At 39.0% G+C, this 22,448-nt stretch overlaps 2 protein-coding genes across 2 annotated transcripts; both read right to left on the bottom strand.

Annotated features, from left to right (window-relative positions):
- Positions 1-8,464: 8,464 nt before the first annotated feature.
- On the bottom strand, positions 8,465-9,552 carry LOC108695722 (olfactory receptor 5V1). The gene has a single exon (XM_018224694.2). It carries the CDS (start codon positions 9,539-9,541, stop codon positions 8,465-8,467), a length of 1,077 nt encoding a protein of 358 aa, XP_018080183.1. The 5' UTR covers positions 9,542-9,552.
- A 1,012-nt stretch (positions 9,553-10,564) lies between these two features.
- On the bottom strand, positions 10,565-21,938 carry LOC108695721 (olfactory receptor 1019). The gene is made up of 3 exons (XM_018224693.2): positions 21,921-21,938; positions 18,314-19,201; positions 10,565-10,684 (listed from the first exon to the last, which is right to left on the bottom strand). Exons 1-3 carry the CDS (start codon positions 21,936-21,938, stop codon positions 10,565-10,567), a joined length of 1,026 nt encoding a protein of 341 aa, XP_018080182.2.
- Positions 21,939-22,448: the final 510 nt, after the last annotated feature.

The raw sequence follows: 22,448 nt of genomic DNA, 5'->3' as shown, positions 1-22,448 counted from the left end.
ATGAGGTTTCTCCAAGGGCCGAGAATCGGAAGAGTCCAGGTGGCGGGGAATCCCAGCAGTCCACTTCGCCAGCGCACAGCTCACGCCCATCGTCAGGCAACTGAAGGTCCAGGAGTGCACACTACAGCAGCTGCTACTGGCTGGGAACTTCACAAGTCTGCGAAATAGAAGCATACAGAACTGGGACACCAGGGGTTACCGAGGAAGCATCGGCTACTTGAGATGGTTTTGATTGCATAGGGGTGTTTGCAGGTTGGAGACCGTGCTTTTTGTTCTCACCCCATGACTCCGGCTGTAGGGGAGGGGATCCCCACAAAAGACTTCCTTTTGATACTGCAGGAAGCCGTAAGTTATTTCAAATGTGATCAACGACTCCAGGTTGGAGCTAACAAATTGTTATTGTTATGTTATGGTTTTATATCAATGTTGATGTTTCATATGATATGCAATCGTGAAGGTACTATCGCAGAAGGGTCCTACTACCACGCTCTATATTACAATCTCAGGCTTTTGCAGTTGTTAATCTTACAGGCTTTTACAGATTACAAATGCAAACCCAACTCAGACACTGATCATGGCTAAAGTTTTATCAATAAATGTGAATGGTTTGAATTCCCCATTAAAAAGACAGTTGGCATATAAGGAGATAATGGTCCAAAAACCAGGTATAGTTCTCTTACAGGAAACGCATCATAAGCGGGGTGACCCATGGCGGCTGAATACTAAACTGTACCCTATTTGTATCCAAGCCTCTGGTCCCACTAAACGGGCAGGCGTAGCCACGCTAATACATAAAGACTGTAACTTTCAATTGGAGGGCATACAGAAAGATTCCAGGGGGCATTATCTCATCCTTACGGGAACTGTGGGGGAAACACCACTAGTGATTGCCAATGTGTATCTGCCAAATAAACGTCCATTGCACTGTTTAAGCAAGTGTCTAAATAAGGTTACAGCGTTGAATTGCCCCAATGTAGTCTTAGGGGGGGACTGCAATATGGTCTTATCTCGGGAGAAGGATAGGCAGGAATTGAGACAAGGCCAGCCAACATACTCTACAGAGCAAACCACTAGAAAGTTTCGGGATCTACTTAAAGCTCATGCCCTAATAGATATCTGGAGGGTGGAACACCCAGTGGGCAGAGAATACACCCATTACTCTCATGCCCATCAGGTACATACGAGAATTGATTACATTCTCTAATCTTCCTCCATGTGCACTTCCCAACAGTTTTCGAAAATTCACTCCATCACGTGGTCGGATCATGCTCCTGTAGAAGTAACTATAAGATTAGGACAGCGTAAAAAGAGTATGCATGCCTGGCGCTTGAACAACTATTTGTTAAAGGTACCGGATATAAGGGATAAAGTGGGTGAAACGATATCTGATTATTTTCAGCTTAACCTGGGTTCGGTTGATTCACAAGGGGTGCTGTGGGAAGCCCATAAATCAGTAGTTCGGGGGCACTTGATATCATTGGGATCGGCACTTAAACGGTCGTCCCAGTTGCTTATACAGGAGAAAGAGATCCTCTTACGGGAAAATGAGAACAGGCAGGCTTCTCACCCTACGAAGAGACGGTTGGTGAGAATTGTCCAGATTCGAAATGAGATAAAAGATTTGCAGATTCAACAGGCAGATAGGAGTATTACCAATAGGAAACAGATATATTATGAAAGGGCAAATCAACCACATACTTTGCTGGCTAGAAAACTACGACAACGAAAATGTTTAAATTCCCCACAGATAATTTACACGCCTACTGGCCCTACCTCAGATCAACAGCGAATTATGGAGGAATTCACTCGGTACTATCAAAAATTGTATAATTTGTCTCCAGAATTAAAGGGCTCGACCACAGGTATTGAGGCTATGCTAAAATATCTCCACTCATTAGATTTACCTGTACTTGGGGAGGAGGAGCTGGAAAAACTTAATGCAGAGGTGACTGAGGAGGAATTGCTTAAGGCAATTAAGGAAATGCCCACCTCTAAGGCTCCGGGGCCAGATGGTGTTACATATAGTTATTACAAGACCTATCGGCAACTACTACATCCCCATATGTTGAGATTATTTAATGCATTTCTGAAAGGCCAAGCAATTCCTTCAACCTTTAAGGAGTCGTTCATCACTCTTATTCCTAAGGAGGGAAAGGACCTCACCAGGTGCTCTAAATACCGCCCGATCTCCTTATTGAATTCAGATTATAACATTTTGACCAAAATCTTGTCACAGAGATTGAATCAGTTACTCCCTAGACTTGTAAACTTAGACCAGGTGGGCTTCATAACGGGGAGGAAGGCAGGTGATAATACTAGGAGAGTAATTGATCTGGTAGATGTGGCCAATAAAAGAAACACCCCTATGATCCTCTTAAGTCTGGATGCCGAAAAGGCATTCGACCGCCTAAAATGGGATTTCATGTTTGCGACCTTGGGCAGAATGGGGTTCAAAGGGGAATTTATTGCGATTTTGTCGGCATTATATAGTAACCTGGTTACGAAAATTAAGCTGACACCAAATATATCACAGCCCATATATATCCTGAATGGCATGAGGCAGGGGTGCCCGCTGTCCCCTTTGTTGTTTGCTTTGAGTATAGAGCCTTTGGCACAGAGGATTAGAAGCCATGCGGATATACATGGGCTCCAGATTCGGGAACAGCAATACAAGATCGCCTTATATGCGGACGATGTAATTCTAACTTTACTTCGCCCACAGACATCCCTCCCGAATTTACATGCTACTCTGAATGAATATGGAGCTCTTTCTGGGTATAAAACTAATGATGTTAAGTCTGAGGCACTGCCAATTAATATCCAGAGCCCTCAGCTCAAATTGTTGAAATTGAACTTCCCGTATAAATGGCAGGACAAGAGCATCACATATCTGGGTATTCAAATAACCCCGAGCTATAGGACATTATATTTGGTGAACTACCCAAAATTAATAGAAACAATAAAGAACGAATTGCTGATTTGGCATACATATAACCTGTCCTGGTTTGGACGAATCTCATCGGTGAAGATGAATGTTTTACCCCGTCTGCTATATCTATTTGACACCATTCCGGTTGCGCCTCCTAGGCGAATATTGGAAGATACTCAGAGGGCTCTAATGTGATTTATATGGGGACATAAAAGACATAGATTGCAAAGACAGGTATTAACGACGGCAAAGTCGGATGGGGGGCTTGCAGTACCCAATTTAAGTAACTATTATTTAGCTACTCAGGCGAAACAGATATTAGGGTGGATGACTGAAGCTCCGTTAACAAAATGGGCTGAAATAGAAAGAACGTATCCACAAATTGGGTCCCCCAATTGTTCCCTTTGGATAAATCATAGGCGGGCGCCTCGTAACCTCCCCCTAGAAGCTATGAAGCATACGGCTGGATGCTGGAATAAGGTGGCGGCTAGAGTGGGGTGTATTCAGGAGTCATCCCCGTTAATCCCTCTAGTGGGAAATCCAGAGTTCCCCCCCGGACTTTCTCCCGTTGTTCGGGGACTACTAAAAGAGCTAAGCTGACTCAGCTAAAATCCCTATTTAGGCAAACGGATAGGAAGATGGAAATGTATGAGGAACTAGCGGGAATGGAGGGCATGGATAGACTCCCTCAATACCTATATCTGCAATTGAGACATTATGCCCAGTCGGTGTACCCAGATTTAGTGCTCCCCCTGTTACACCCTATTTTGAAACTATGTACACTATCTCCTAAGCAAAAAGGGCTGATTACATCCTGGTACTATACAATCAATAAAACTGATATCGAACAAACCCCTCATAAGTATATGAGTCGCTGGTCAGAGGCCCTGGGCACGGAGATCACGATCTCAAACTGGGGGAGAATTTGGGAAAATGCAGGAAAAACTTCCATATGTGCCTCAGTTAAGGAAAACATTTACAAGATTATTATGGGATGGTATCATACCCCAGTTTTGCTACATAAACTGTTTCCTGATTCCTCCACTCCTGTGTGTTGGAGGTGTACAGAACAAGAGGGTTCCTTACTGCATATGTTTTGGGGATGTTCAAAACTAGATAGCTATTGAAAGATGGTACAGGGATATATAGAACAGGTGATAATGGTAACGGTGCACCTTGACCCTATGGTCTTTGTCTTAGGAGATAGAATCCCGAAATTGCCAAACCCATCGCAGAGGATGGTTAATCACATCCTGACGGCAGCAAGGGGTTTAGTGGCGAAACACTGGAAGGCCCCTAGACCTCCCACAGAACAGGAGTTCCTAGATAGAATGAAATATATTCGCAGAATGGATTGTCTGACGGCACTGAAACACAATAACATGGATGTATTTGATAGAATATGGTATAATTGGGATCTGTTGGAGTTGCAGCGGGGGACCGCGTAATTTGGGATTCATGGGGTCTATAAGATATGTAATTGGCATTTAAAAGATGTGCAGGGCGGTAACCTAAAAACACGGCTGGGAGTAGAGGGTGGTGTAGGGACGCTAGAATAACTATGTAGATGTACCTTTTTATTTTGGCAACATGAATGAATGAAGGAGCATAGTAGGAAAATAACATGTTGATGTATGGATGCTGTATCATGCTCAGATTATGCCTTATCTTGCCAATTGTACTGTGATATGGCCCTATGTGGGCAAGTTGTAATGTTTGTTTTTGCAAAAGTAAAAAAAAAAAAAAAAAAAATTTAAAAATGTGAATAAAAATATAAATAAAAAAAAAAAAACAGATGCCGGCATCGTTTCACGAATTTTTCGCAGTTTCACGAATTTCAAGGGAAATTCGCAGAACTTATTTATTGAAACCAAACCACTAAGAAGATTAATGTCATAATACACTATATATATATATATATATATATATATATATATATATATATATATATATATATATATATATATATATATATATATATATATATATATATATATATATATATATAAATATAATATATATATATATATATAGTGTGATGGGTGAATCTGACCCCTTTCACTTCGCCAAAAATTTTTGAAACATCAAAAAAGTCCATGGAGGAGCATCAATTTTTTTTTCTCAGCAAAACTCAATAAAATATTTTGCTCATCCCTATCTATATATTGACAAACTGAGAGCAGATCATAGGCTTCTATAGATCATGTAAAGATGCATATCATCGAGTCTGCCCAGAGTTCTCTCGCTTCCTTGGAGGACTCCTCTTCAAGTGGAACCCAGGTAGAGAACTACTGTATCTACTTCCTGAACCCTGAACACTGGTTCCCTTTCTAGGCAACAATACCACCTGGGTTCTAGCCCCTTCTAACACTCCTTGGTGCATGGGCGCCCACAGATAAGGGCAAGGGGGTTCACTTGCCCCCCCCCGGTCTTGTACTTCATAATAAAGGATATTCCCTTGCCATATGTATATATATTATATTGTTTTGTTCTCTTTTATGTAGGGAATCTGTGCAAAATCATTGCACTTATCCCTGTAAGGACAGAGGGTGTCTGTGTGCTGTAAGCTGTTACCTAGCAACCAGCTATTCAGTGATCTCAGTGCAGGAAGTGACACAGCAGCTAGCGAGTGGCTGGCAGGAAAAGGAAGTCACAGATACTGGCAAAAGAAGAAAGCCTGGCATAGAGAGCCGCATGGTGGACAGAGAAGGAAGCAAGAGAGCTGCTGGTGGGCCCAGAGAGCTGAGAGGCTGCACCACAATCATTCATTTCTATCAGGCTGGCACAGGGAAGCCACATACTGTGCCTGGAGAGACAGAGAGTGTGAAAGGAATCCAGTTTTAAGGAACAAACAGCAGGAGATTCCTATCTGAGCATCCAAAGGGGCTGCTAGTCTCACTGTATGTCTGACTGTGCTGGACTCGCATGAAGAGAGTTTCCAAAGAGGATTTGTGAGTATCCTGGTTAAAGTGACGGTACCCGAAAGAGGCGCTGAATAATAAAGAGGCTGTTTGTTAAAATACTTTGTATTTGCCACAAACCCCATCAACCCCTACAATTCCTTGCCCATCTGCTCCATTGTATCCCCCACCTATCCATGTCCTTACTCTATTCACTGTCCTCTTTTACCCTTTCCCTTCTCATTCTGCTGAGTTACCCCCACACTCACCTCTCTGCCTCTACCTCATTCTATATATTTGTAGATATAGAAATATCTATAATATTATAATAGATATTATCTTTTAACACTTCTGCCACTCTGGGAACAAAGCAGCGCTACCCTAGATTGAAATAGATATAAACATAGATTCTATATTAGTGACACTTTGTTGTCTACAACCTCTTCCTGCAGTGATTACTCTAGTTTATGTACAGTAGAACCCCCATTTTACAATTTTCAGGGGACCAGAAAGAATGGTGTAAGTCAGGGAAATATATTATGTATTATATATTGGTGGGACCACAAAAATGGTATAACATATGGAAAACCTTTAAAATTAGGGTAAGTAAAATGGAGGCTTCATTGTATATTTCCAGCTGTAAATAAAACTCTTGAGGGAATAACATTCTACAAACTGCTGGCTAGTAATTGTGCTAAGAAACAAGAAAATACCAAGTGCTGTCCTGGCAAACAATGAGTTTGTGTCACTAACAGAATGGCAATGCTATACATGTGCAACAGGTACTACTTTATATATTATATATTATATATATTATATATATTATATATTATAGAAAACCTGTTGTTAGGTTTGTGTGGAAACCAAAATATGGGTACATATTTTCCTTTCCCACCCCCCACCCCCAGGAAAATTTTCTTGTATGTCCATGCTTGGTGGAGCCTAAAGCTGCTTATATAATTAGCCTAAAGAGAGCTATGACAGGATACAGCTGCCCTTCACTAAATCCGATACTAACATGGGCTCCACTCTGACTCCAATCCATTTAGGGGAGTCAAAAATCCCTTAGACCGCATGGTTCACACAATATATATTATAGCACACTGCCACCTTCTGGCTAAACAAGTGAAAGTTAGGGGTCATGAGCTTTCCCAGGAAGAGAAGCCAGCTCCTCTATAAACTAAGAGGCACATTAGTGACCAAACTTTAGGGAATTGTACAATAAATGGGAAACTCCTTCTCAATCCTCGACACAACCATCGAGTAGAAGCAAACTATGCAGTTGGAATGTGTGGTCTGGCACATTATATATACAAAGTGAAAGTAATTTCCTGATCTGCCTCTATGCCTAAGGCATAGAAGAGGGCAGGCAATATATGACAGCTGAGAAAAAATCTATAAAATGAAAAAAATCAGAACACAAATTAAATAGCTATCTTTATCAGTCCCTCCTTATACCTACAAGGGTTTCATAGAAAGCGCATGAGATGCAATTTTACGTTCATACAACTGGGGGTTAGGCTTTGTTTTTTTTTTCTTCAAACACTCTTCAAACACTCTCTGTTTCCACCTTTGGGCTCCACTCTCCACCATCCAATATATGAAAGTGATGCAATTGATCAGTATTTATTCAGTTCACAAACAAAGTGGCAACCTCGTATGTGAGCTGAATAAATACTGATCACTTAATCAATTGCATCAGTTGTGCCGCAGGTCTCTTGCTTTGTGATATACAATTTTGGGCTTTGGGCAGTATTGGGCCCGATACCTGAAAGCACCTGACACCAATCCGGTAATACAGACCTGGAATAGCACTCCAATTTTGGGATTCCAATATATCAAAGTGTCATTGAGACATATCAGGGGTCATTTTACAATTACACCAGCTGCAACAACTAGACCACTAAGGAGCACCAAACCACCATCATTAATGCTCTTCCAGGGCCTGGTTGAGTTGTGCACCTAACACTGGCATGTTGATCAGGTAGACCATATTACAAAACCAATATAGTCAGAATTACATGTATAAAAATCTTATGCACTAATGTTTGACCATGTCTGAATTAAAGGAAAGTTAAATTCACTATGGGGATTCCATATTTTTAGGCACCACGCAGAAGATATAAATGCTTACTAGGGATGCACCAAAACCAGCCAAATATAAGCCTTATTTTAGCCTAATAAGAGCCTGCCATAACCCAATGCGAACCATGTCTTTAGGTCACTTGACTAAAAGGATCAAATCCCCCTCCTTCTAAATGATATGGTTTCATTTCAGGATTTGTCTGAATTCTTTCTGAAAGGTTTAGGGTTCAGCAAAATCTGCAAAATATGGATTAGGTATATCCCTAATCCTTACCTAGGATCTCTTCTTTGGAAAACACACAGAGCCAGGTTAGTCATTGTTTTTACTGGGGTGTGCCTCAAATTTTACGACAATCTAGTGTATATCATTTTTCTTGTCCTGAGAAAGAATCAGTTTTGCCTCCATTTTCCTCCTGTTACAAAGATTACCATGGGATCATTTTAACTCTATCTTACTGTTTTTTTAACAAGGCATAGTTGTTTAAATTTAGAACCTATTCCTTGCAGTTTCTCAGCTGACTCAGTGGGTGTCCTCACAACACCACCAGAACTATCTGCTAGAAAATATACATTTGTGCTGTTTTTCAAAAGCAGTTTTAAATTCTTTATTCTTCAGTGTGTAAATAAAAGGATTCAATGTGGGAACCAACACAATGTTCAAAAGAGAATAAAATTTGTCTTTCTCTGGCTCATAGGCTGTTGTTGGTCTCATGTACACGCAGTAGATTGTGCCATAGAAGATACTCACACAAGTCAAATGGGAAGCGCATGTAGAAAAGGCCTTTCTTTGACTTTCAGATGATTTAATTCTTAAAATAGTTTGGATTATAAGAATGTAAGAAATGCAAGTTAAAGTAAATGTGCTTAACAAAAGGAAAGTCCCATTGATGAAAATCAAAAGTTCTGCAGTAGAAGTATCACTGCAAGTAAGTTTTAATACTGGAGTGACATCACAATAGAAATGGTCAATCTGATTGGATGAACAGAAAGAAAAATTTGCTATTATGCCATTAAGGGGGACAGGGTCAAGAAATCCAGTGGTCCAAACAGCAGCAATATACTTAGCACAATGTTGTAGAGTCATGAGTGAGTGATAATGAAGAGGGTGACAAACTGCCACGTAGCGATCATAAGCCATAACTGTGAGAAGGAAGAATTCAATGCAAGTAAAAGCCATGAAGAAATACAACTGAATTTTGCACCCAGTGGTGGATATGGTCTTATGTTGTGTAATAAGCATGATTAGAAGTTTCGGCAGAATAGCTGAGGTGTGCAGAATTTCTAAAATTGAAAAGTTACTCAGGAACCAATACATGGGGGTGTGCAAGTGGGCATCCATTGTAACTGTAGCACAAATTGTTATGTTTCCAGCTAAAATGATAAAGTAGATGAGGAAGAATAGAACAAACAGAAGGTACTGGAGTTCTGTCTCATTGGAAAAACACTGAATTATAAACTCAGTCACCTCAGACTGATTTCCAACAACCTCTTTGGGGAGCATCTTGTCTATACAGCATAATAAAACCAACAGAAAATAATGAATTAGATCAAAGAAAATACATTTCATTTTCTGTATAACTAAAAGGGTGTGCTCCAAAACAGAAGTAAACTGATAAGATAAAGACATCACAGGCCAACTCTAACCCTCTCCAGCCTTAAGGCAACAATCTGGGTGCTAACTAAGAAAATAATCTCACAAATAATGCTCCCCAAATGCCAAAAATGTAAAGATAGAGGAGCCTTGATAGGTTTAGGAAGGACAGCGTTAACAGGAAGGCATGTGTTTAAAAAAGTGATGAAGGAAGTTGTCAGCATACAGGAATTAAAAGGGTTTTAGGAGGAGCTTCCTTTTCCATTTGCAGTATGGAGAGAAGGAATGGTTAGGTGGGAGTAGAAACGGTGGTTTGGCTGCTATTTCTTGTCAATTCTGGGGCATTGGGATGCAAGCCACAAGAGTCTGGTATCTTCCTGCTTGGTATAGTTCAGATAGGTCTCTCCTTTATTACTGGTGCCAGTAGGTAGAGGTTTAGCGTAAGGCCTACCTTGCGTTTACTTTTTACCCAGTGCACCTAGTGGTGGGCATGTTCAAGTTTGTTGAATTTCCTGCCAAGAATTCCTGGGCTGATGTTTTCCATTACAATTTTTATCATTATTTTTTTTTTGTGTTACAGTATTTCAAGCAAATATATTACAATGTAGAGTTTACCATTGTTGTTATTATGCAAATAAACTGTTGCCTTTCACATCAGTAGTAAGTAGCAATGTTAAGCATTTCTGCCCTGCAGCACTAGGGTCCAAGGTTCAATTCAAGCCAGGGTAAGTAGTCTATATGTTCACTATGTGCATGCTTGGATTTCCTTCTACACAACCTTAGATTGTAAGCTCTACTGGGACAGAAAATTATGTGAAATCTCTGTAAAGCATTTTGTCATATATGATCTCTGAAAAAGGCTAATAATAATGAGGGAATGAGTTCTTGGTGTGATTCTGACATTGAGGGAGAGGTTTATTTAAATTCCAACTGGAATTCCAGGAAAAGCGCATGGCATTTATCTAGCAATAAATTGTATCACATTTTCTTAACGTTCTCATGTTTTCTTACCTTTTTTTGAAATTCTGAAAATTTGTTTTTACAAAATTTACTTATTTATCAGGGCACTTCTCCCTTTTCCACACTGACTTGTTTTATCAGAAAGTGTTCTCCGGCTTTGAGCAGCAGAATCCCATTGTTCTTTATGGGCAGAAATCTTGCAAGTTCAGGGAACTTGTCCTGGAAGTCTCCATATAAAAAAAGTCCTGGGTCCATTTTTATGCAATTCCTGGGACTCTATGGGAGGTATCTGTGAAATCTTTTCTCCATTGTTTGTCAGTAAAAGTGGATAAGATTTGTAAATAGTAAAATGATTGTTTGGGATGTACAGAAAATGTGTATCAATGGCAAAAACAACCAACCCTTGTTAATTCTGCTTAAGTCCTGAGCAAGGTTGGCAAGATAATGAAGTCAAGGGTCATGGTTCTGTACCCAAAATGGATAAGCTAGTTACTTAGAGTAGGTATTGTCCTCTGTTTATTATTTAATTCATTCTAAACAGAAGATTACATCCAGGTTGGCTCCCACATAAAAAAATTAATTGGACAAGCAATAACCTAGGGGTGAAGTAGACAGAAGAAAAATGTCAAGCCTTTACTTAGCAAATGTTAGTATTATTAACCCATGGAGGCTGTATTTATTAAAGGTCAAAACTTAGTGGTTTTAGAGGTTTTTAAAACCATGATTAAACTATATTTTTTAAAACCATGAAATGAAATGTCATGAAAGTGTCATAAAGATCACAATATAAAAAGTACAAACAGGAAAATGCTGAATGATGCTCAAAAATACAAACATCTCTAAAACCTCTAAAATTTTGTGTTTTTAGGATAAGTACTAGTGAAAAAAATATCTGAAACGTCTAAAAGTCAGAATTGGTTGAAATGCTCCAATAGTATCAGCGCAGTTCCCACTGACATCTATAGGACCTCAACAGCTTTTACTTGGTGCAGTTTTGTATTAGAGTTTTTTGCGGTTTTTACACTTAATAAATCTTAAATGTTACAAAAAAAACACAAATGTTTTGAGAAAAAATAGAAATCCAAATGTTAGTAAATTGGCCCTATAGTAACCATAATAAATATTCAGTTCTTTGTCCCTGCACAATTAGATGCTAAGCAAAATGTTTGTCCTTACCTTAAAAAGTAACAGCACCCACAGCTTTCAAGCTACAGTAAGTGCTCAACTCAGATCTCTCAGATGCTAATTATAAGGTCACTGGGCTGTTGTGTGCACCAATCAGACATCAGGCTTATCCCAAGGTGAGGAAAAAAAGTTTTATCTTGAGAATCAATTGTTTAATAAAAAGAACTGGCAAGGGGGGCAGTTTAATTCTGTACGGGAATACACAATACAACACGCAGAACAAAAATAAATCTTTATTTAATTTTCAATAAATACTTTATGTTGTACAGCCCATAAGTATCTTTACCTTGCTACAGTCAGGCTCAATATTCTCATTCTTTAGAAAAGATAGTCTAAAAGATTTCCACTACCAACCATAACATGTAGTCCAGGCCCTTAACTAGACATCCCACCCTGACTCACAGGCGGTTATTTATCAAAGGTTGAATTTCAAAGTAATATCAGCAGGTATTAGGTGGTGAATAGTCAAATTAGAACTGTTTCCAGGGTCGAGTTGTGATAAATGTCACATTCAAATTCAAATTGGTGGTTTTAAATTCGAATTTGTGAGTTTTGACCAAAAAAAATTTGAATTCAAATTTACCATTCGAATCTTAATAAATCTGCCCCACTTTGTTTTCAACCAAATACAATAAAGAAAATAAGACAACACAAAATTGACTGCAATCTTGTTTTTAATCACATGCCATGTTTCAAGGAAACACAACCCTTTATCAAGTGTGGTTACAAACAGTATAACAAGTTGAAATTGTCACAACACAGGAGTAGTGATGGGCGAATTTGGGGCGTTTTGCTTCGCCGAAAAATTTGCAAATTTACAGCGAAATTTGCGAAACTGGGAAAAATTCACGAGACGTCACCGGCGTCTCGTTTTGGACTCTGGCTTCTGTTTTTGACACCGGCGTTCATTTTTCGGACGCCGGTGCACATTCGCTGGCGAAAATGCATCGGTGTCCAAAAAAACTGATGAATTTTTGCAGAGGTTTTGCGAATCGCAGGAATTTGCCGCAAATTCGCCTGCCGAATAAATTCGCCCATCACTACACAGGAGATTATATCACCAACACCTCATGACCCATAAGTCCAGTTACAATGAATACGTGTTGACACTTTGTTGAAGCAGTGTAATTAGTTAAAGTAAGGGCTTGCTCCCATAGAATCTAGCTCAATTTTTTCTGTCCCTAGGAGCACCACAAAGTGGGAGAAGGCAGAGTTAAAAGGGCTACGGTCTGGTTGTTTAAACTCTCCTGTGTAGTTGGAAAGAGGCTATTTAAACTCTAAAAAAACGCAAACCCTCCAGCTCTTAGAAAGGAAAATAGAATTGAGGCAAAGGTAAGGCAATGGTAAGCGCTAAAATAGTTCTGCAATCTCGATTCACCAAGATGAATAAAAATGGTTTAAAATCAAATAGAGTCACGTCTCACCCTGACGCACATTTCGCGTATTTCAGAGGTTACTATTTTAACCCAGGCCACCTGTCTGTGTTTGAACTGGACAGTATGATTAACACTAAGTGGCCAGTACAGAGCTCTCAAATGCTCATTCATCTGTACACTAATCAAGCTATTATACTGGAGGAGGAAAGATTTATTTTGAGAAAAAAATGAAAGAATTATTTTATTTTCATGCATCTATCAAATGCAGCACATTCCTTACCTTGCTACACTCAGACTCACCTCACAACAAGGTGCTGACTGTACTAGTGTATGCTTCCTTGACTAAAGCTAAAGTGCTTACCCTAGGGGGCTTATCAATATCTGGGCTGAAATATTGTATTATTTTTACAGGTCACAATTCCTATTTGGAGTCTATATGTACCTGTATCTTGTCCAATTCCTAATTTGCACTGTTGTGTTAACCTTACCATATTCTGTCTTGGTCTAGTTCAAACTATGTGACCTGACTGAGTCCAGACCCCTGGACTATTTACAACCCACCCTAATTACTTTTATTATGTCTACAAGTTATCTCTGTCTATCTGTAACTTTCTAATTTATTGCCCATAAACCCTTTTTCAGTGATCTAACAGTATATATATGATGTGCCTTTCAAGCCTTTCATTTGTATTTTGCCTGAAGAAGGGGCCTGTGTAGTGATGGGCGAATTTGCGCCGTTTAGCTTCGGCGCGAAATTCGTGAAACGGCGAAAAATTCGCGAAACGGCACCGGCGTTTCGTTTTTGACGCCGGCGCCCGTTTTTGATGCCGGCGCCCGTTTTTCCGCAAATTTTCGCGGGCGTTTGGCGAATTTATTCACTGGCTAGGAATCGCGCAAATTCCTTGCGAATTCGCGCCTGGCGAATAAATTCGCCCATCACTAGGCCTGTGTGCTCTGAAAGCTTGCAATTGTTACTTATTCAGTTGGCCAATAAAAGGTTTCACCAAACTTTGCATTTTCTGCATCTTTTCAATGGCCAACACGATCAACATCTCAAAACTACACTAAGACTGAAACTTGTTCTTGAGGAATGCAACATGGACGTGGACAGACCAAGATGTAAAAAAGCTCTCCACCACATCAGGGATGTTCAACATGTGGTCATCAAAACTTGTACCCCATGATTTCAGACTCTCAGGCAAGATAGGTATTCCTGGCGACCCACAACCACTGCTACCTACAGTATATGGCTGCTGATGTGACTCCGCTACCAAACTATTCTTGTTCCTAACAGTTATCACGACTGCTTGACATGATCTATTGGAAATTTCAGCATGCCCGGTTAGGAAATAAAAGATGGATCCAAACCTGAAAGCTAGTAGATATAAAAGGCCATTTCCAACTGCAAGTGCAGAGTGCAAAGTTTAATTCTGAATGCAATTCTTCATGTTTTATACACACAATGTACCGTTCGTACAATGCATGTGTAACTGCAGTCAAGTGGTGAAGATGCGCTTGATGCAATTGGAGGTAATGCATTAGAATTCAATGTAGTTGCATGTGGGCTTTGACGTAAATTGTGCACAATTTCCCTGAAAATCTTTGGCACTCTGGTGTCATCATTTCTAGCATTCAACATCTAAATAGCTGCACCCTTCTGCAGATCTATCCTTGTGGCAATTTTTGCCCTGCCCTGTAGGTATAAGAATTGCCACAGGTCTCTGTTCAACAAAACCGAACTACCCATTACCTATTGCATGTCCTTTCATGTTGTATGGGCTAGGGAGTGTCGGTGGGTGCAGGCTGTACAAAATTGGCTACCATGATCCCACTGGAGTCATGTTTTTCAGCATGGTGGCTAGCAGTGGGTAGCACTGCTGCTGTGGAGCCATGGAGTTAAGAGTTTGATTACTGCCAGGGCACTACCTGCAAGGACGTTTATAGGTTTTTCATTGGTAGGACAGAGGTGAGGTCAGGATAGAAAAATTAGCAAGATGAAAGTAGGAGAGGCCTCTTTACCTATTGCAGGACATTTTTGTGTCAACCCTAGCTTGAAGATCAGCTGGATAGCAGGGTGGAGGTAGATTATATTGTCATAACTTGTAGAGAAATGCTTAGTAGGAGGTGGAAGCTAGACCCCAGTGTTCAGCACATGGGTGTCAAAGGTGGATGGTAATCTCCTTGGACAAGGGTTCCTGAAATGTTGTGTATTATGGCTTGCCTGGCCACCTGAGACTGCTCTGTAAAGTGGATTACTTTGAAAAAACTTTCATTTTTTCAAACACTGACTTTGCCTTGTACATTCATGCCTATAAGCGCTATATAAATGACACATTCTTTTTATGGTCCAGCATAAACTGAGTTCCTTGGGTATTTGAATAATGCACACTTTACAATTAAGTTTACTTTGGAAGCTAGTTCCACCGAGTTACATTTTTTGGATGTAAACATTAATCACACAGGTCATACAATTACCACTTCGGTTTACACCAAGCCTACGGAGAGAAATAATTTACTAAAACCTACATCACACCACCCACCAGGTCTGTTTAAGGGGCTACCCAGAAGTCAAGGCATAACATACACTGGCAAATGATATGATAGTGCCTCAAAACAGATGGTACAAAAAATTCTTTCAATGTTTTCTGCACCACGCAATTACTATACTTGACAAAGGAACGTGTCCCCAAAATGTTGCACTACGCATTAATAAAATAGCAAGGACTTGCCCTGCTAAACTCATGTATTGTGTGCAAGCATTCCAATGGGGGTGTAACATGTCCTATTGTTTCATGTTACTGGTTTAAAATACTGTACTTAACCTTAGTATTTATTAGTGTTGGAAAAATCTATGAAAATTTGCCAAAACACATTGAAGACAATGGGCAACAATTTTATTTTGACGTGCAACAATTTTTTTCACCCATTGGAGTCTATAATCATAATTTTTGCAGCGAAACTTGGCAAAACATTTTGCTCATCATTACTGTTTATATGTAGTTGTTTCTTACTGTGTTGTCTGTTAATAAAGTAATGGCCTGTTTTTACAGCCCATGTGGGGGATTGTTTGAGTAAAATTCTGTGGAATGAGGGGTATTAAGTAAGGGTCTTAAATGCCCCCTAGTTGAGTATATGGTACACTCTGTTTTATAGGATATAGGGCTAACACCCCCACTGTATCAACAAAAGTCTGACTGCATTCACTCACTGTTTTCCACATCATTGGTTGTTTGCTGATATGACAGGGGTGATGTATCCTTCTCCTATTGTACAAGGCTTTGTATGATGTATCCTTTTCTGATTGGTCATCACTCCTATAAAAAGTCTGTTCAGGGGTGGGACCATTAGCCTATGAGTAAGTGCCTATTTGGCATGAAATGCATTAAGCTATACGTGGTCTTATGAATACTTTTTAAATGTTACTACTACCTTGCTACTGCATTTGTTAATTGAGGATCTCCTTCACCTACTTTGAGTTTTCCAATTTTTGGCAACCCTTGGACTGGGTTTTTTGTGATAAGACCACATGGTGACATATTTTTGGTAAACTTTACATGTATACTTAAAGGGCATGTAAAGGTAAAAAAATTAAATCCCATTTTTACTTTCTTTAATGAAAAATAAACCTATCTCCAATATACTTTAGTTAAAAAATGTGTACTGTTTTTATAAGAAACCTGACTGTATGCAGTGAAATTCTCCCTTCATTTACTGCTGTGGATAGGAATTGTCAGACAGTCCCCAACTGCTCTGCAGGGAAACAATCATACTTATGAACAGCAGGGGGAGCCCCCACCTTACTTACCAGCCATGCAGAACTAAAGCTTGTCCTGTTTTGATCATTTATGACGATCCCTAAGCAGCCCAGACCACACTGAGCATGTGCACAGTCTTGTCTTGCAAAGATGTTTAACAAAGTTACAAGATGGTGACCCCCTGTGGCCAACTTTGAAAGCATAAATCATTTGTTTGATTAGGCTTGTGGTGCAGTAAGTTCATGTTTATGTTTAGTATACAAAATACAGCATTTCTAGCCTTATTCTATTTTAGACTTTCCTTGTCCTTTAAGCAGGCATTCATGCCATCTTTGTTTATTTGCCTGCCAGGCTGGTGCTGCATATATATTGTGTATATATGTTTGACACATCTTCCCCACCAATCATTTGTACTGTATATATCCTCACTGTTTTATTAACTTAAAAGAACTGAGCATGTCCAATAGCCAACAGCCAAATTCAATTCCTAAGGGTGGGTGAGTGGGTTAGACGAGGAGAAGGAATTCTAAGTGATTAAGTGGATGCTGCAGCTTTATTATTAACATTTTAACAACTGGTGTGGCAGATATTTAAAGATTTCAAAGAGGACAACATGATCCTCAAAATTCCCCCAATTGTGAAAGGAAATAAAAAAGAACTTTAAAGGAACAGTGACACCAAAAAATGTAAGTGTTTTAAAGTAATGAAAATATCATGTACTGTTGCCCTGCACTGGTAAAACTGATCTGTTTGCTTCAGAAACACTACTATAGTTCATATAAACAAGCTGCTGTGGAGCAATGGCAGAAATTGAAAAACGGCTATATGGCACAGGTTAACTAATGGATAACAGGTAACACCATTAGACAGGCAGAGCTTATTTGCTATCTGCTATGTAACCTGAGCCTTTTCTCCTTTGAATGGCTGCCCCCATTGCTACACTGCAGCTTATTTTTATAAACAATTGTAGTGTTTCTTAAGCAAACACAACAGTTTTACCAGTGCAGGGCAACATTGCATTATATTTTCATTACTTTAAAACACTTTTATTTGTTGACGTTACTGTTCCTTTAATTGATTAAGATGACTATGAAGATTTTTATTCATCCAGGTTATGGTATATCTAGTATAGGTAATTGTAAAACAACTGGACTTGCTGAGTAATCATTAAAGACATTACACCTGAGCAGCTTCTTCAGTTCAACTGACTGTTGTTGGGGAATCCTCAGCATATAATATTATATAATATAATTATATGCCGGGGACGTCTCATACCAGAATAACAGAGAATAAACAGGGAAGTTGTAAAACAAAAATTAGATAAATACTGGTCTATAATCATCTTTAGCCCCTTGGATTTTAATTCTCTCTAAATACGTTTTAGCCAGGGATTAACCAGAAATGATTTCTAACTCCATTGTTCAGATGTAGAGCCCATTTCCTATAGCCTAGCAGCTGACTTAATGGATGTATCCTCAGCACCATCAAGACTGGCCCCAGGAAAATATTCTTTTTTTCTGCTTTGCAAAAGCAATTTTAAATTCATTATTCTTTAGGGTGTAAATAAAAGGATTCAAGGTGGGAACTAACACAATGTTCAAAAGAGAGAAAAACTTGTCTTTCTCTGGCTCATAGGCTGCTCTTGGCCTCATGTACAAGCAGAAGATTGTTCCATAGAAGAGGATTACAGAAGTCAAATGGGAAGCGCACGTAGAAAAGGCTTTTTTTCGGCCTTCAGATGATTTAATTCCCTGGACAGTTCGGATTATAAGAATGTAAGAAATGCAAGTAAGAGAAACTGTGCTTAAGAAAAGAAAAGCCCCATTCATGTAAATGAGAAGAAGTAAGGTAGAAGTATCACTGCAAGTGAGTTTTAATACTGGAGTGACATCACAATAGAAATGGTCAATCTGATTGGATGAACAGAAAGAAAAATTTGCTATTATGGCATTGAGGGGAGCAGGGTCAAGAAATCCGATGGCCCAAACAGCAGCAATATACTTAGCACAATGTTGTAGAGTCATGAGTGAGTGATAATGAAGAGGGTGACAAACTGCCACGTAGCGATCATAAGCCATAACTGTGAGAAGGAAGAATTCAATACAAGTAAATACTGTGAAGAAAATCAACTGAATTTTACACCCAGTGGTGGATATAGTCTTGTGTTGGGTAATGATCATGGTTAGAAGTTTTGGCAGAATAGCTGAGGAGTAAGACATTTCCAAAAATGAAAAGTTATTCAGGAGCCAATACATGGGGGTGTGCAGGTGGGGATCCGCTGTGACTGTTGCACAAATTGTTGTGTTTCCTGTTATAATGATAAGGTAGATGAGGAAAAAAATCACAAAAAGGAGGGGCTGGAGTGCTGGTGCATTGGAAAAACACTGGACTACAAATTCCGTCACCTCAGACTGGTTTCCCTCAAAGCTGTGGGGCTCCATCTTGTCTTTATAGAAAAAAAATAAAAAATCACAGAATAAACAAAAGGAAATACATTTTATGTCCCTGTATCTAAACCACAATGGTTTAATATTCTTACAACAGTCTATAGAAAATACCATAACAAATGTATTTATAGGACATACAGTAAATCTGAAACTTGTCTCCTATACAAAGTTCTGTCTCACAGATAGTAGTTATTAATATGTGATGCTAATTAGAAAAGTGTTTTATCAGTTAAAATGTACAGGGGCTAAGTTATGAAGGGTGGTCCATCATGCACTTTACACTTTTGCTTATCCCATATACAGTGTTCTGCACCCTCCTGTCCTGGTGCCACATGTGCCCTTATGAGTGCGTCCAGACTAAAGTCTTGTACATAATGTGTTGTCATGACCACATGATGGGGCAGATTTACTAAAGGGCAAAGTGGCTGTTGCTAACAAAAATTTGGCAGAAATATCATCCGCAGGGACATCAGCAATTTACTTACAGGCGTAGAGGACAATTCGCTAGTGAAAGAGACAGTTGGTTGAAATTCGAAGTATTTTTATCTTTGAAATTTGACCCGTGATAAATCTGCCCCCTGGCGTACTGAAGTGGCCACTTCAAGCATTTGCACGAACATCTCTATTAAAGACACAGATATGACCTATATGTACCCTCCCTATTCAAATTGACCTAAGCGTAAGAGTAGTCACAAAGTTTCACTAGGCGGAAATGAACGCTAGCGAAAGTTCGCATTAAAATGCTCATGGTGACGAATTAACACTAGTAAAAATTCACAAGCATTCGACTACTGAGACGCAACTTTGCATTTTAGTGAATTAGCGTAATGGTCACAAATTTGCACCTGAAGAAGTGGTGCGAAGTGTGGTGGATCGTTCGCTGGCAAAAATTCGCCCTTTATTGAATTCGCCCCTATGAGTCCTGATGAAGTAAGAGGTAGGCAAGGGCACACTCTGTCTTTAAGCTTGAACTGACTGTAGTAGAGCATGGAAAACAGGTATGTTCTAATGGAGACATTATTGTGCAGACATCCATTTGACTTTAACCATAAATTAGCATTTTTTTTCCTCTGGTATGTGACTCCAATAAGGCCAGGATAGCTCATTAACTATATAATGTATATTATGTAACAAATTTGAAATTCTCACTCAAAATGACAGGTGGAACTGAATATCGGACCCTAACTCTGCAAGGTAGAAATGATAACCTCCACAACAATCTGCATGTTCTCCTGGTGAGGGTTTTCTACAGGTTCCCCGGTTTTTTTTTACACTCCAAAACCATAGAGGCAGGTAATTGCCTTCAGATAAAACTGCCTCTAATGTGTGGGAATTTGACAGGAACCTTAGATCGTAAACTTCACTAATATTTCCCTAATTCCTGAATTCTAACCAGATCATTATGCACAGGTTCACCCCCATAATCCTGTTTTTTAAAAAAAAATCTAACCTCCCCAAATCCAATCTGTTGGACATGCTTTTTTCCCTAAAATTAAGAGACTGAATGCCCAAAGTTCATACAGTTGTAACATAAGGAATGTTTTTAATTTCCTAGCCTTCATTTAACAAATTTGCATTGAAAGTTCTATGGGACAATAACATAATACACATTTTTATTTTTTTTGTTAAGAACTGTATGTAATAAATGTTATACAAGCATGAGAATATTAAAATAGAAAAAAAGAAAATATTATACAATTCCCTCCATTGATTATTAATATATTAATGGAGTCACCATGATGTTTGTTCTTACCTTGAAAAATGACAGCATCCATAGCTTTCAAGCTACGTGCCCAGAGCAGATCTCCCAGCTGCTTATTAATAAAGTCACTGGGATTTTCTGTGCACCAATCAGAATTCAGATTTATCCAAGGGGTGTTTGAGATTTTGTTTGTAGTTTGTTAATTAGCGGAACTGCCTGGGGGAACAGTTTAATTCTCTTCAAGGTCTTATGGAAATACATGATGTAACAAAAGGGGATACAGAAAACAAATATGTATAATAAATCCATTTTAATCAATATCATATATTGTACATCCATAACAAACAAGGGAAAGTTGTGCATACCACTATTTTTTAAAACCATTAGGCGGGGGTGCAATGAGGCTGTGACCACAAAATACATATAGTCAAATACAAGACTCCTCTGCACTCAACCCATTATCAATATATTTAAGACAGCGACATTTTGTGCTACTGCTACTAAAAAATGCCTTACCCTTTAAACAAAACAGGGATTGTTTGTCCATATATTGCAATATATTTAAGCTGGCCAACTACGTCAAAGTCATCCCATATCTGGCCAGTCCTATGCTCAATTTTATCTGATTCATTAAGAATTCTATTGCTTCATTATACATTTTACAAAGGGACTTGGTTTTACCTGCAACTTAACTTGCTGCTTTCAAAGTAAACCTCCATACTTGGCTGCCCTTTTATTAGACACCAGTGGGATCACCTGACTATAGCTGGGAATGGGATGACTTTGACGTAGTTGGCCAGCTTAAATATATTGCAATATATGGACAAACAATCCCTGTTTTGTTTAAAGGGTAAGGCATTTTTTAGTAGCAGTATGCACAAAATGTCGCTGTCTTAAATATATTGATAATGGGTTGAGTGCAGAGGACTCTTGTATTTGACTATAATACACAAAAGCCATGAATATCCTGTAAATTATATCCTTATAAACGGTGAGTAGTGATGTCATCAGTTATAAACGGTGAGTAGTGATGTAATTTCTGTCACATGACTCACTAAAATTTGTGTATTATAATTAATAAAGTACCCCCAGTTGTAAAATATGAGGATATTATAAGTTACCTCGGAGTTCCATGACCTGTATAAAAACACTCGGCCTTCGGCCTCGTGTTTTTATATGGTCATGAAACTCCTCGGTAACTTATAATATCCTTATATTTTACAAGAGGGGGTACTTTATTCACTATATATTGTACATCCAGTCAATATCGAATATATTCAATACATTACCTTGCTAGATTCTAAATGTTTTTAAGAAAATAAACATAAACATGGATAGACCAAAAGGTACTTTAGCACAACACGGGTGATGTTCTTTTCCAAAAGTCTCACATTTATAAAAAGATATGAAATGAAAAAGCACGAACAGGAAAAGTCACAAAAAAGTTCCGAAAACCACAACTTTTTCGACATGTCACATAGTAACTACGACTTTTTCGTATTGTCGCATAAAAGCCAG

This window comes from Xenopus laevis, chromosome 7L (genome assembly GCF_017654675.1).
Source record: "Xenopus laevis strain J_2021 chromosome 7L, Xenopus_laevis_v10.1, whole genome shotgun sequence".
Classification (NCBI taxonomy): domain Eukaryota; kingdom Metazoa; phylum Chordata; class Amphibia; order Anura; family Pipidae; genus Xenopus; species Xenopus laevis.
The sequence above is the reverse complement of the archived record's forward strand: the minus strand, read 5'-3'. Positions and strand labels throughout refer to the sequence as shown.

Excerpts from the sequence above, each read along its gene's own strand:
- LOC108695721 (XM_018224693.2), bottom strand. Across the intron at positions 10,685-18,313 it reads AGAATAATGAATTTAAAATT|GACAAGTTCCCTGAACTTGC; the intron begins GCTTTTGCAAAG and ends GGAGACTTCCAG.
- LOC108695722 (XM_018224694.2), bottom strand. The coding sequence starts at position 9,541 with ATGTCTTTATCTTATCAGTTTACTTCTGTTTTGGAGCACACCCTTTTA.